We start from the raw sequence: 14,824 nt of genomic DNA on the forward strand, positions 1-14,824 counted from the left end.
TCCCTTGTGCACACAGCACAGGCAGTCGGGAGCAGAGTGGAGTCAGCAGGGATGGAACAACCTAAGCTCCTGCTACTGCCAAGCACCGTATCACATGCTGGACTCTGCAGCCAAATTAATGAGCATAGGGCCTTCTTCAGGAGCAATCCTGTGTAGTCTTTGCTGCACTCTAGCAGTTCTTGCATTTTATGAGTGAGACTGTGAAAAAAATCATGTAGGAATGACATTGGAAAAGTGGACAAGCAAGGAAAGCATGAAGTGGATACCAACATGAGAAAAGCTCTTGCAGAAATGTACTAAATGTGAAACCCTTAAAGTTTTTTTATGAGATATGGGGGCCATAATGCTCATTTGAAAAGTAAGGAGTTGGAATTAAACTAATGAACAAATTAATATTAACAGATCTTAATTTGTTGGAAAAAAGTTGGTTTGCTGACAGACCTGATTGTGTTGGTGTAACTCCCCTCAGTGACTTCAGCAGGCTTGTGGAGTGAGGGAGAGCAGGACAAAGCATGTCTGTCATTTGTTTTGAATGCAGAGGGTTCTCCCAAGTGGCTACACTTAGCAGCAGCTACGCACCTCAGCCCATTTGGTTGTCCACAGCTGCAGGTTTATTCTTAGTTTTAGGAATGTGAATCCTTGTGGACATGGCAATGGCTGCATGCCAGCAAGGAGACAGGTTTTCCCCTAAAAATATTTCTCTGACTGGACAGGTCAGTTTCTGGATGAGGTGGAAAAGAGGGTTTGGTCACAGAATCTGATTCCTGAACCACATTAGTGACTTGAAGTAACAAAAAGACCTGCCTGATTAGACTGCTCTTTCTAGTTCTGTAACACGTAACTACATGCAGTGCAGTGTATTTCATTAAAAACTCTACTTTAGGCATGAGACTGAAGCAAAAGATAGAACCAACCTCCTTCTGCTCTGCAACCCCGTGAAGAAAAGTGAGAGGACAAACACTGCAGGCTGGGCTGGCTGGGTGGGTGCTGTCCCACCAGCTGCCAGAGCATTGCCTCCCAGCCCACAGGACACAGTGAGAACTGATGCTCATGATGCCATGTGGGCACACAGTGGTACATCAAGAAGTCAAGGTTATGTGCAGTGTGGCTTTATAAGACTTGATCTTTGTAAGATCAGGCCTCTCATTAGACTCCTTTACTTGCCAGAGCAGGTAATGGCTCCATGGCTGTCCAAAGCCAAGGCTGTCAAATAAACTCAGGCAAACACAAAGAAAATAAAAAGATATCACATTTCTCCATCAACTAGGAGGGCAAAGCACATTTCTTTGACACATTTACCCAGAATATCCAGCATATTCTAGAAAATTTAATGTCCATGCATATTTTAGAAAACTTCTTTCAACCATTTCAGTGCACAGACACCTCTGAGAACAACATGCACCCGAAATTATCCTGCTGTTACCTGGGAAAGAGTTCAGATCCTAATGTAATAAACGAACAAGAACATAATTCAGGCAAGAACACCAAGGTTTCTATTTATTTCAAAAGTTGATGGATTATAGTTTGCTCATTTAGCCTTTAATATTTATTGCAATGATTCTGAATATCCTGAGTGGTGCTGAACATCCTCCTATCCAATCTCCTTCCTTTGGACATTTGTCTCTTAAATATGTGAAAACTTTTATCCTTTCTACCTACTAAGCCCTGCTTAGTCAAACTATTCAGTTAAGTCACTACTAAAATTCTCTTCTATTTTTAACCTTCAATATTCTTTGGATTTCTTTAATCATGACAAGTTCCAGTTTGTGCCCTGTGACAACATCTCATTAAAATGATCTTTCTATGCAAATCCTAATGTAGCACAACCAGCCACTGCTCAGCTGAAGTCAATGAAGGGACACTGATTTATGAGATCTGTCTCTTCATTACATTAATTTCTGTTAACTGACACTTCCATGAAAATTAGAATAGGAAATGTGAAAAAATTATATGGGAATAAGACAAAATGTATTATGAAGATAAACAGGTTTTCTACTTTGCTGAACACAAGTACCTTGCTCAAAAGACAACCCTTGGGAAAATTTGGATATGTTGGTAGTGTTCAACTAGTTTCTAAATGAATGGTAATATATGATAAATTTCTATAACAAGCAAGCAAATTTGTACCAATTAATGATGCTATAAACAAGAATCTATTGCTTTTTAGAACATATGCAAACTTCTATTTGGTTAGGTGCCAAAATTTGTCTGACTTTTGTATGTTAGAGGTATCAGTCAATTTTCCCAATTAACATAGCTGAAAATACGTATCCTTTTTGTGACACAAGGCCACTGTAACTTCAAAGAGCAGGAGAGCTCCATACAAGCTCTTTTCTCTGTGATCTTTGAAGAGTTGAACGCATCCTCTGTCAGAAGACAACAGACAACTCATTTGCCCATGAATCTGACATTGTGTAATATTGTTAGTAGACTTTTTGCCAAGAATGCTAGCAATAAATTGAATGCAATGAAATGGAAACTCAAACATCTTAGGAATGATTTATATAAAGATAAGTCTGTTCTTTGAGGAAGGACAACAAACTGGTTTCTCAGACCAGTCTGACAATGTCCATATCAAAAATAAAATCACCTAAGCCAAGCAAAGTATAGTACTGCCAGGGTTCCAAAGGATGAGGGGAAAAAGCAATAATTCATAGAAATCCTAATGAAACAAGCAGATCAATCCAGACATATAAAGTGCCTTCCACTATTTCATATATTTTACCTCCACAGTATTCCAGCAATATAGTGACAATGGACAATGCAAACAAGAAATTTAGGGCAACAAAACTGTGTCTCCCTTGAAGTGAAAGCAAAACTTCACTATTTTCAGAATCAGGATTTCATCCCTGAGTGGTTGTATTTTCAAGTATTCACAGTGAGGAGGTGACTGGCTTTCAACACTCAGCCTCTCTAATTGTCAGTTCTTAAAAAAAATGTGTATTATCAGATTTAAAGAGATTTAACACCTAGCTTCACTGACTTCTTATCTATTTCAGAAACCTCCTAACAATAATAATTAAAATACATAACCGTGCTTGTTTCCCTCATCATTGAAGGACTCTATACATACATTCTTTCTTCCATCTCCTCCTTCTGTTCACCCTGCACTAGCATTCTTTTATTGCTCATTCTGGTCAGGGTTAATGTTTCTTCTTCTTTCCCCTTCACTGCCTCTGTTCAAGCTGAAAGTGACTTTTTTCTAGTCAATAAAATAGCAAAGAGCTTTTATTGTTTCACTCAGGTATGTCATTGGAAAAAGAAGAGGTATTGTCCAGGATACACAATACATTCAAGACCTCTTTAACACTCAACACTACTCTTTCGATCCCTTTAGGGATATAAGTGAACATATACCCCTAAAAAAGGCAGAGAAAAAAAATGTTGCCTAGTGTTTATAGGCTTTCAGAGCAAAGCCTGTTAAAATTTAAGGGAATCTATCACCATAAATGATGGAATCCCAGAAGAAGGGTGGGGATTAGCCTGATAAAACATCTACCTGTGTCAACAGAGAAACAAAGCTTCATCAGACACTGATCTAGGCGACTCAACATCTGTGCTCCACCAGCAGCACCACCTCCCCCACTGACAGCAGAGCGTGCTTGCAATGTGCGTCTGCTTCTCCTTGACACCACTCAAAAGACTGCAGAGATCAATGCTAGCATGGCTCCCTGACAGCTCTGCCTAAGGATTCTGCACCAAAAGATGTACAGTGCTATAAATGCTTTAATCCCCCTTGCTGTAAATAGATAAAGATTTTATTTCTCCCAAGAAGACAATCTTACTTACTTGGGATAGCGTCTCTGCTGAAAGATGGGCAGAATCTCTGTATCTTGATTTGAATGCAGAAGCAGTAAATCCCGAAATCTTTCTGTCAGGACAAAAAAAAAAAAAGAAAAAAAGAAAAAAAAAAGAAAAAAAAAACCCAGACTGTGACTCTGCATTATACGTTCAGGCCACAAGGAAGCAAGCAGTAATATCAGTGAATTCTCTCCTACAGAAATACTTAGCAGAGAACAAAACTAAGCATAGAGGGACTAAAAATCACTGTTTCCTGTAAAAACTTCTAATATTTTAAAATTCCTTTTTTTCTTCAGTACTGAGTTCTAGTAGTGCCTATAAGTTTCTAAGGTCTGCACAGAGGTCTTCTGGGTATCATGCACAGCCAGCCAGAGTCCCTGCCTTGAAGAGCCTAGTCTAAACAGAAAGGAGGAGCCCCTAAGGATTCACCAGCCACTCAAGGATCACAGTAGCTGAAACAAACTTAGATTAATTAATTCACATAAATTAAACTGCAGTACAAATCCTTCAATAACTGACTTGATGTTTTTAAGGATGGTTAGAAGACTGGATTTCTTTTCTGTCATTGTTATCTATTTCAAAAACTGCATGATAGGATTTTCTGCAAGAGGTAAAGCTTTTGTAACTTAATTTCACTGACCACCAAATGAAGGGGTGGTTCTAGTTTGCATAGCTACCTTTCTCTTATGCATTTCTCTAGAGGTGGTTAGACACAGTAAGTCAAGTGGGATCTGTAGGACCTTCTATCAATCCAGATTTCTCAGTCATGAAAGACGGGAACCTCCTCAAAAGTCACGTGATACCCAGATTCAGGGTTAGAATACGATTTCCACAGAGATCAAATTCCTTTAGTAGCTCTCCATAGCATGGGACATTCTCTGTTTCCTTCTTTCCTTCCATCACCTGCAACTTTAATCTGTCCTACAGTGGCACAGAACTGATGCCCTTTCCACCTCCTACCCTTCCTTCAATACTTTGTGGCTGAAAGTCTTCAGCTAGAGGTATTATCCTTCATTTGCTAAACCACAGTGTGTAGCCTATGGTTTATGTGCCAGATGTACCATGGATTTCTCCAAACTAACTCTCTTCCATGAAAGTTTTCATTCTGGAAACTGAACCTGAGGGTAAGTGTAATCCTCATCTCAGATCCATATGTATCTTAAAATATCCTCTAACACCGTATTTATGGATAAGGAAATTACAGGACAAAAGAACCCCACTTAGTTTTATGTAATATTCTGTCATCAAAACTAAACTGCATTAATTTGGATACAATTCTGTGATGTAGCCTCTAAACTGGAAAGAAACCCATCAGAACCATACTTCATAAAGTTGTAATACCTTGAAAAAAGCACAGTTAATTCAGAAGGAAAACTCTCTTGCTAAGGCCTCAGTTTTAAAGGTCAGCTGTCTCACACCTGAGTCTTTTCTCAGCTGGCTAAGATGTATTGCAAACATCTTGGATAAGATACCAGGATCTGCCAGTGAAGAAAGGAAGGCTTATCTTTGTTCCTTTATTTCTACACCTCTTTATAGTCAATTCTGAAAGAAATAAGCACTCCTACCTCCAAAACTATTCTCATATCTTCAAAATGTTAATTAGTCTTCCTGTACCTAACTAGCACAAAGAACAGATGTGGCCAACAAAAATAAATGCAATAAATACAACGCTGTAAAGATGAAAGTTAAATCCAATGAGCAACTTTCAGGAAACAGTCTTCGCACTGTATTGAGGAAAAGGTTGCCAATACGCTATTTCTTGACCTCTGCTTGAAATTTTAGGAAGATGGAGAATTTGCTTTTCTTTTTTTTTTGTCTTCTGGTACATGGCAATAGGCTGTACATAGGCCCTATCATCCTTAAAGATAATACATTACCATCTTCTAAAGCCAATGGACAAGAACTGAAAGGCTACAGAAAGTTTTCACTGATGTAAAATATCCCCTCATGTTTCAGAGCCAGCACATTAACCTCCACCTCTCCTTCAGTAATCTCCCTGCACAGCCCAAGCTACCAATGCATTTCCAGGCATCCTTTACAAAAGCCTCCACTCAAACAACAGCCTTTGTGTGTGCCTGGTGGAGAAATGGAAGTTTACAATGGCAAACACTGAGTGACAGCACTTCTTTCCATGACTTGAGGATTTTAATCTCCAGAACATGGTGCGAGACACCATGATTAAGGATCTGCCTTTGCAGTGGCACTGCTGATTTATTTCTGAGGGCCTGTAACCAAGTGTGACAGCATTTTAAGACATGGAGAGACATGTTCTTACTCAGTTCAATGCTGCACAACAACACATTACAGGTAGGTGAGTGAAGCTGGTTTCTCAGATCTTGGTAAGGATCTGTGATTCTCCAGGAGAGACAAAACACATCCGAGTGAATGTGCAGATGTGTCCCGCCCCATTGTTCTATCTGAGATGGATAGCACCCAGGCAGAGAGCCATATTCCATCCCTATCTCCTACTCTGCGACTTATATTGTGCTGCTGCCCTTTCACATTGATCAAGGCCACCTGGCTGCACTCCAGGACTCAATTCAGCAAGCAGTGATCTTGAAAATATTTTGAATAGTAATGTGACAGGGCTGGCCAGTACCGGAGCAAAAGCAGCCAAGTTATGGCATCTGAAATTGGCCTGAACAGTTTTCCTGCTAGATCTTGTTTTAGTTAAAGTCAACTTTCCTCCCCCACCTCCCCACGCTATGGCAAATTTCCCAGGCAGATGTATTTTCTTTTCACCATATGACTTCATTCAGTTTTCCATGTGGCATGGTTTAACCTCAGACAGCAACCAAGCCCCACACAGCTGCTCACTCACTCCCCCATGGTGGGATGGGGGAGACAAACAGAAGAGTAAAACCAAGAAAACTTATGGGTTGAGACAATAACAGTTTATTAGGACAGACAAGGGAAAAACTTATAATCATGGTCATAATAATAAAAATAATTACAATATACAAAACAAGTGATGTACAATGCAATCGGCTCATACTTGCCAACCAATGCCCAGCCAGTTCCTGAGTAGGAGCTCCTGGCCAGCTTTCCTCACAGTTTATGCACTGAACATGATGCCATATGCTACAGAATATCCCTATGACCAGTTGGAGTCAGCTGATCTGCCTGTGTCCCTCCCAACTCCTAATGCCTTCCAGCCTTCTCACTGGCAGGGCGTGTAAAGATGAAAAGCCCTTGTCTTAGCATAAAGACTCTTTGGCAACAACTAAAACATCAGTGTGCTATTAATATTATTCTCATCCTAAATCCAATACACAGCACTGTACCAACTATTACTACAAAAACTGACTCTGTTCCAGCTGAAACCAGGACAGCACGAAAACACACTACTGTGGTAGTGCTGCACCTCATCTCAAATCTATTCCACAGCTTCTCCCAGAACATTAACCTCCATGTCCTGTAAATCCTATTAAAAGAAATGGAATCTTTAGGACTGATTTGTCCCAAGTGACCATTGTGTACATGTCACTTTTTAGCTCTATGACATTCTCCTGTTACACATATATGTGCATAGTACCAAAGTCACTCTAGACAAATGACACTATTGCCTTTAAGGACCATCCATCAAGGTGATGAGGGAGGTGACAAGAGCTTTGGTAGTTACTGACGGCACAGGTACTTTTGGCGCTCATACAAAAGCAAATATGAGAAGACTAATGCTTTAGAAGAGAAGGCTTTTCAATTCACAAGAAAAAAGTCACAACGATAGCTTCCCAAAGAGGGAAGAATTTTTTCAGAAACCTAGGACCTTGATCTAATTCATGCTACAACAACAAATAAAAGACTTGAGAACTAATGAAACCAATAATTAGAGCACTTGTACATTATTTTGATTTGCAGTCAGTAGTTAACCAATAGAACTAAAACAAGTCACAATCTTTTCATTACTTGGATAATTTTAGAGAGGTATCTTCCAAAACTGAGTCCTTTTTCCTGTGATGCTTTTGTCTAGGTGTTGGTCTGATTCATTAAAATAAAAAATAATAACAGTTACTTAGCCAAGGTTGTCTACTTCTGAAAACTGTCAATTACCTTCTCTGCTCCTCATCCTATTAATAAAATCTGCATCAGTTAAAGTCTGCACTAACTACAGGATTGTTCATATTGTTCTGAGATCAGCTATAACACTGATTGTTTTGTCACTCTGCTGTGTGTGACACTGCAGAGAGACACTGTCTCACTGATGGTCCTGTAAGTCTGCCCACAGGACAAAGTTCTCAGAGACATCAAAAAGGATTGCACAGTCACATCTTATGCTCAAACTTATGTTTTCAATATGATGAGAACCTCAACTTCTTCCTGGCTTTCCTTTTGAGTGTACAATTCCTTTCAAATCCTTTATCAGTGAGAAGTCCTTAGTTAAATTTAGGCAGTCTCATTGAGACCATACATACATGTTTAGCTAAACATGTAGCATAAGTTACCTGTGATGACTGGAGACTGGCTGTAATAACAGTCTTATGCCCTCTCCTCCTAAATCAGGAAGGCTCCAGACTTTAAAGAAGAAATACTTTGTCATTGAAATCTTTAAGGATTTAACCTGTCCTATATATTTATACACCTTTCTTCCCTGTCTTTTATCTAAGTTTTCTTCTCTCTGTTCTACCTTTTGCACCTCCTCCCCCTCCCAGCATAACATATTCACAAGTCAGCTACTGGAATCTCAGTTCCACATGTTATGCCAAGCCAGTTAATCTACAAGGACAGAAAGATGCATTTAAAGAGAAGTTTCCCCTTTAAAATATTTAGATTAATGCCATATTTGTTCTCAAACAGAATGGGGTTGTATTCAGTTTGATAAGTTGACAGTAATGTCAGAAAAATGAGAGCAAGAATGGGCATATGGTCTGAAGGTCACTCAAACTGGTTACACAGTCAAGTTTCCCTCTTCCAGGATACACTATTACAGAAGTGGAGAGACAAAGGAAATTTTTTCAATATTTTATTATCTGGGGCTTCTCACAGCAGAGAAAAATAATTTCTATAGAAGTCCCCACGAATTAAAACACATTATTACTCACATTCTATAGACAAAAGCATGCTATGGCACAAAGAGCACTTGCTTTATTTTTTAAAGCTGTCACGTCCCTGAAGCTCTTATTGCTTTAGCATTTCAAAAATTATGCCAAAAGTCACACACTGCAGTTGTGTAAGATTTGACTTTAAAAGTTAGGTCTTAGAGCTGCTTTTTCTCACTCCTTCTTGTTGCAAAATACCTTACAGAAAATAACAGCAAAATCACTTCCACTATGATTTCACTCTGCCGAATTCCAAGGGTCTTGAGAAAGCAAATCCCTGCTCCTTCAGAGTTTGATGGGTATGAAGCTATGTGGTCACTGCACTATATACCTGAAGTATGAGACATTATTGGTTTGTTTATCCCAACCATCTTTTACCCAACACCTTCGGACCATTTTCTGAACCTCTAATAAAAAAAGGTTCAATTGCATACAGATAACTCAATTAAAAACACTGTAAAACTGATGGCAACTGGGTTAACAGGATAAGGATTTCTTTAATATCAGTTTTATGGATTTTTTATAATTAAATTAATAAGGATAAAAAGAAATATGGTGAGAAAGCAACCAGAGAGTGGGAGAACAGAACAGCTTCATCAGCTAAAAATTACAGAAATTGCAGGTCAGTAGACAGCCAAGCTGTGTACCAAATGGTCTACCCATACTTCTACATTTGGATATTTTGTAGTCATGTTTCTGTAATTACCTCTTCTGCACTCACTGAGAAACACATATCAGTTCCACCTTTCACCACAAGGACACTTGTATGTCCTGCAATTTCAAACTAAAAAAATCTGCCTAATTTTATGCAAAATGCATAGTGGTCTGAATACTTTTCATGTCACGAATAACAACTTGCAGTAACTAAAACAAAACAAATTTAAAAATAAGTCAGCTTTCTTAAAACTGCTGATGATGCTTAACAGGATTTGAGCTCCACTAATATGACTTGTTTTCAAGCTCTGTAAATTTGGAAATGCTGTCATAAGTAGTTCTGCAGTGCCTTGTAAAAATAAGTCAATTAGGAAGAAGACTCTGCCGTTAAGGGCTATAAAATGATGGTGAGCAACAAGATGGCATAAAAATGAAATGTCTGATATTTTAGTTTGACCTGTGGCTTATTAATGGCTGAAGTTCCTGAAGTTAAGGAGCTTTCACTCCTCTCCTCTTGAAGAGTCAGTGTTACAAATATCCTCCATCAGATTAAAAGGGGAGGAAAAAAAAGATGATGAGTTAATGCTGATGATCAAAAGGTTCCAAAATGATTACATCAGCCTTGGAATTTCCCTGAAACATACATATTTTGGTGGTAGAGACAGGCTTTTTGACCAGATTGAACTTCCATGATTCTCAGTCCATTAAGCCTCACAAAGTTTAATTCTCCTATTTTTCACCACCATTTCCTTTCCTCCTGATCAGTTGTCTGAAAGACTAATTAGGGTCATTATTTACAGACCTACTGAAAAACCCTAAAAACTAGTGAAAACCCAGGAATTTGAAAACTATATATAAACCGTTTGCTGTTTATATCTATTTAAGGAAAATAGAGAAGCCTTTATAGAAAGGCAAGGGGACTCTTAATTTTCTAAGGTAGGTGAATAAAGTGAACATCCTTCCTTTCAGCATTTTCTTTTACTTTAGTTTATAAGCAGAGAGGGGGGAAATAAGCAATTCAACTAATCATTGCATAGATCTGCCATGAGCTCCCAGTCACTCTGGACCTGCAGAATAGTCCTCCTTTCTTTAAAGAAAGTCTGTGTATGTCCTGTTTTCCCTCGTAACCTGCCTTTGCATCCTAAAAAAGCTCCTCTTTTCTCTACCTGTGTGCCTACCCGTTCAAAATTATTCTCCCTCCCTCATTCCAGCATCAGCAAATCCTTTTCCTCATGGAAATCTAGGTGCTTTCTTGAGTCCTTAAATTGTCCTAACTGTTACATCAAAATTAGCTTGGATGGATTTATTTCTAACTAGATCTCCCTCATTTACACTATAATCACACATCTTGCATGATTTAGGTATATATAGCCATATATTAGCCAATTAAGAAACAGAGCAAAAGGCAGTTCTTGTCCCAGGAACCTTAAAAGGTTAGAAGATGAATGATGGGGAGGAAAAAGCATCAATTGTTTTCTTTCAAAACAGGGAGGAGAGATTTGTAGGACCATATTTAGACTGCATTTTGTACGACTGACCTGACAAGACATCACTGAGTGACCCAGACCCAGACTGTCCGTTAGCTACACTTACCAGACAGCTAGGAAAGAGAAGTGAACACAACACCAAAGCAGGCGGTCTTGATGCTCTCTACTGAGTTAGAAATCCTTCTGAAGGTTAGACAGCAACTCCCTAGTGGAGCTGGGAATTAGCTGACTGCTGGAGTTTAAAATAATCAAGGAACCTTAGTCAAAGAACATTTTTTTGCCTTAGAGATAGATCCTTAGTATACTTGGAGACTATTTCTGTCATGACAGTAAAGCTCATTCCACAACTCAGCTCTTACAAAGTGCAACAGTAAAACACAATTTCTAAACAACACAGAACTTCAACTATAAAAAATACCTTTATAAATACATGCTCTGAATGAAAACAGATTTATGCAGATTCTTTATATATTTTTTCACTGCATTCTACAGTTGCTGCCTTTAGCCAGTAAGGGCTGTACTTTACTTTCTGAATTCCCCATGAGCAAATGCAGGGAGGCTCAACTACCTCAACTAGTTCCTTCACTAGTGCTGTACTTTCATCTTTCACAATAAGCCAGAAGAAGTGATTAGGCACCAGTATGCCCTTTTAGGCTTTAAGATAATGTAGTGACACTTGTTCTAAAAAGTTGTTATTTCAAAGAAAAAGAAGAAAAATATACTCTACGCAAAGCAGAGGGATTTAACTGGTTCTCTCCTTGTAACTTGTAATCCATTACAGAAACCAGAGAAAGCCCAGCCTTTCAAAAGCTATATGGAACTTTTTAACACTGAAATTGAGCTACTATCCAGCTGTGCAATTACTGCAGTACTATCCAGCTCTGCACATCTCCAGGGGGTTTGCCTCTAAAAGGCTGAGCAAAGGCACGATTCATCAGGCTGTGCTGATTCACACCATCCCCCCTACTCTACTATCTGGATTCATCTGCAGGCACATCTATGGAAAAAATGATCACAGGATAAGACCCTTCTGCTTTCAAGCTTTTCTATGTCAGTGCATCTCCTGAGCCTAAGGTGGTTTGCCTAATAAGAAATTCTTAAGACTTCTTTTTAATGTACTTGCCCAGTCCCCATGTAAACCTAATTCATTCCACACTCTTTGACAAGGAATTCCCTGTGTTTCTTACCTACTACATGAAGATTCATCATCTTATGTTTGCTCTGAAATCTTATTGACTATATTTGATGGCCAAAAACTCTTGATACTGGCAGAAACTGTGGTCAGGCTCCACCCACTCATTCTTCCAGCATTATGCATAATTTTGCAGACTGTGGCTATATTCCCCTGAAATCTATCTTTTTCATGCTAAAGAGTCCCTACATAGTCAGTCACCCCATGTTTGGAAGCTTCTCCATGCTTTTGATCATCTTTGCCATTCCTTCTTGAACCCTGGCCAGTGTTATGTCTGAGTGATGAAGACCAGACCTGCACAGAGGATTGAAGTCCTGGTAGCACCACAGAAACACCCAGCAGCTGCACAGTCATCTCCTTGGCTTTATTCTCTACTCCACTCCTAATAATTTTTCTCTTTATTGCTGCTGAGCTGATGTCTTCATGGAAATAGTTATCATGACTCCAAAGTGTTATTCTTGGGCTGCCATGGTCCCATCATTGCCAGCCATGTGTATTTGGCTTGTCACCAAATACATTAAACATCAGCACATACCCACATGCATACATCCACTGGTATTTTTAACCAGGTCTAAAAATAGGTTTGCAAGTGTCATATATTTTACATATTTGAACAAGCTAAAAGAACTTTTCATTAAACAGATCAATATGGCAGTCACAAAATAATGGAATTAATCCTATCCAAGACTGAAATTTTGTACCATAACAAAACCACTACCAGTCACTGTGAGCACATTCTTGGGATTTTGCCTATTCCTATTTGGTGACAATTTAAACTGTAAGCATGGGAACATTACACCCTCTGACTAATATAGACACAACTTTACCATTACTCTCAAATATGCAAATAAATTACTGTATAATAACTATAGAGACTTACAGAATCTTTGAAGACAGAAGAAATCTTAGAAGTAATCTAGACCTGCTCTAAGAATTGTTAGAGAAAGCAGGCTGCTCATGGCCATGTTCAGTAGTTTTTATGCATCTCCAAGGCTGGAACTAGATGATCTTTAAGGTCCCTTCCAGCCCAAACCATTCTATGATATAATCAGCAGGTCTGCTTGTGAAAAAAATATAAATAGCAATATTTTTTGCTGCTCCCATTAATTGCCACCTTTGGACAAAACCGCAAACCCATGTCAGTTTGACAAGAGGGACACAGCCGGTTAGGAGCCAACTGCCCACACAGCTGATAGACATGTGTGGCAAGACACTGCCCTGAAATAAGCTTCAGACAGGCTGGGCAGGTTAAATACTGGCTTCTCTTAGCTGGGGCAGGGATGGGAGGAGAAGGGGAATGCCAAAGAAAGAAGGAGTTTGTGAAACAGAATGGGAGTTTCCTTGTTAATTCACCCTCACTCACAGCCCTGGAATATAAAGTAGAGATGGCCCAACCTTCATCCCTCCAACAACAGCCTTGAGCCGTGCTGCTGGTCACCTATGCTGCCAGTCACCAAGGCTTAGCTGAGCTTAGAGGGATCATCAGGCATAACGTGGCCTTGCTCACAGCCAGGCTGAGTGAATACCTGCAGGAAAGGTGCTAAGTTGTTCCCAGAGAGGAAGCTGCACTGTGCTGGATGCAGCACTTGGAGTGAGCAGCGCTGACAGATACACTACCCTGTGTGGGAAATGCCTCTCCAGCCAAACACTTAGCTGAACTGAACTGCTAGAAATAACAGTGGGGCTGCAAGTGAGAAACAAAAGCAGAAACAGGGTACTAAGGACTCCACTGATATCTAAAAATCATTTCCCATGTGTTTTCAGCTGCCTGTCTCTTTCAAAGAACACACATAAATTCTTCCCTGAAAGCACCAGTTACACTGAAGCATGACATAGGATAACATAATCAGAGCTCAGCTGGATCCTATTTCCTATATAAATTTTGCTAGTCAGCTGGGGATGATCCATTGGGAAGAAATGTACATTTTTTCCAAAGATCTAATGAGATCTGAGGCTCCATTTCTTAAAACATCTCTCAAAGGGCAGTATCAAAAACATTTAAAAACACTGACAAATGAAATGAGCCATTAGATACTGTTTTCCTCCTTTTTTTTCTTTGATAGGTGATAAAATGTAATACACACAAGTGTGTCAGAAAATGTATCCAAAGCATGGTTTCATTTCACCCTGATGGGTGTAATTCTGTTATTTCTTCTTACATTTGAATTAGGCAAGTCATTCTTTAGAACTTAAGCCAGACAATTGCCTGAATATAAACTACTACATACACCCTAGTCTGGGTAGTTTTCATTTTTTCTTAATTCATAATTTCTTATAAATATTTGTTGACTTAGCACTAGCTCTTGTGTCAACTTTTGTTAAAATATACGGTGAGATTTTCTACAAGGTTGTCACCTCCATCTTTCAACTAATAATGTTATTAACATAATGAAATATTAAGTAGACATGTTTTTAAAGTGACAGAAGGTCTATTATTCCTCAAGTCAACAGAAGGAGTATTCCCAGCCTTGAACAGGAGACAAAAGCTGAAAACTTTTACTTAGCAATGCTATAACTGATAACTATTCTCTAGAACAGAGAACAAGTGGATTAACATGATTTGGATCAAACAGTTCATCACATCACTTTAAGGAAATGACTTGGCACATCTTTAGCTAAAAAAGTTATTTTGCCAATTCCTGTAAGTATAAACT

The 14,824-nt window shown here is 39.0% G+C and overlaps 1 protein-coding gene across 4 annotated transcripts in view; it reads right to left on the reverse strand.

The window, feature by feature from the left end:
- Nucleotides 1-14,824, reverse strand: part of NOX4 (NADPH oxidase 4) — a 97,807-nt gene that overhangs the window by 32,279 nt on the left and 50,704 nt on the right. For all 4 annotated transcript variants that reach the window (XM_021545015.4, XM_085574789.1, XM_085574783.1 and 1 more), the window contains exon 13: nt 3,790-3,871. In XM_021545015.4, the coding sequence (XP_021400690.2) occupies nt 3,790-3,871 (82 nt within the window). The remainder of the gene's footprint in view (nt 1-3,789; nt 3,872-14,824) is intronic.

The sequence above is a fragment of the Lonchura striata genome, chromosome 1, assembly GCF_050655825.1.
Source record: "Lonchura striata isolate lonStrDom1 chromosome 1, ASM5065582v1, whole genome shotgun sequence".
NCBI classification, from domain to species: domain Eukaryota; kingdom Metazoa; phylum Chordata; class Aves; order Passeriformes; family Estrildidae; genus Lonchura; species Lonchura striata.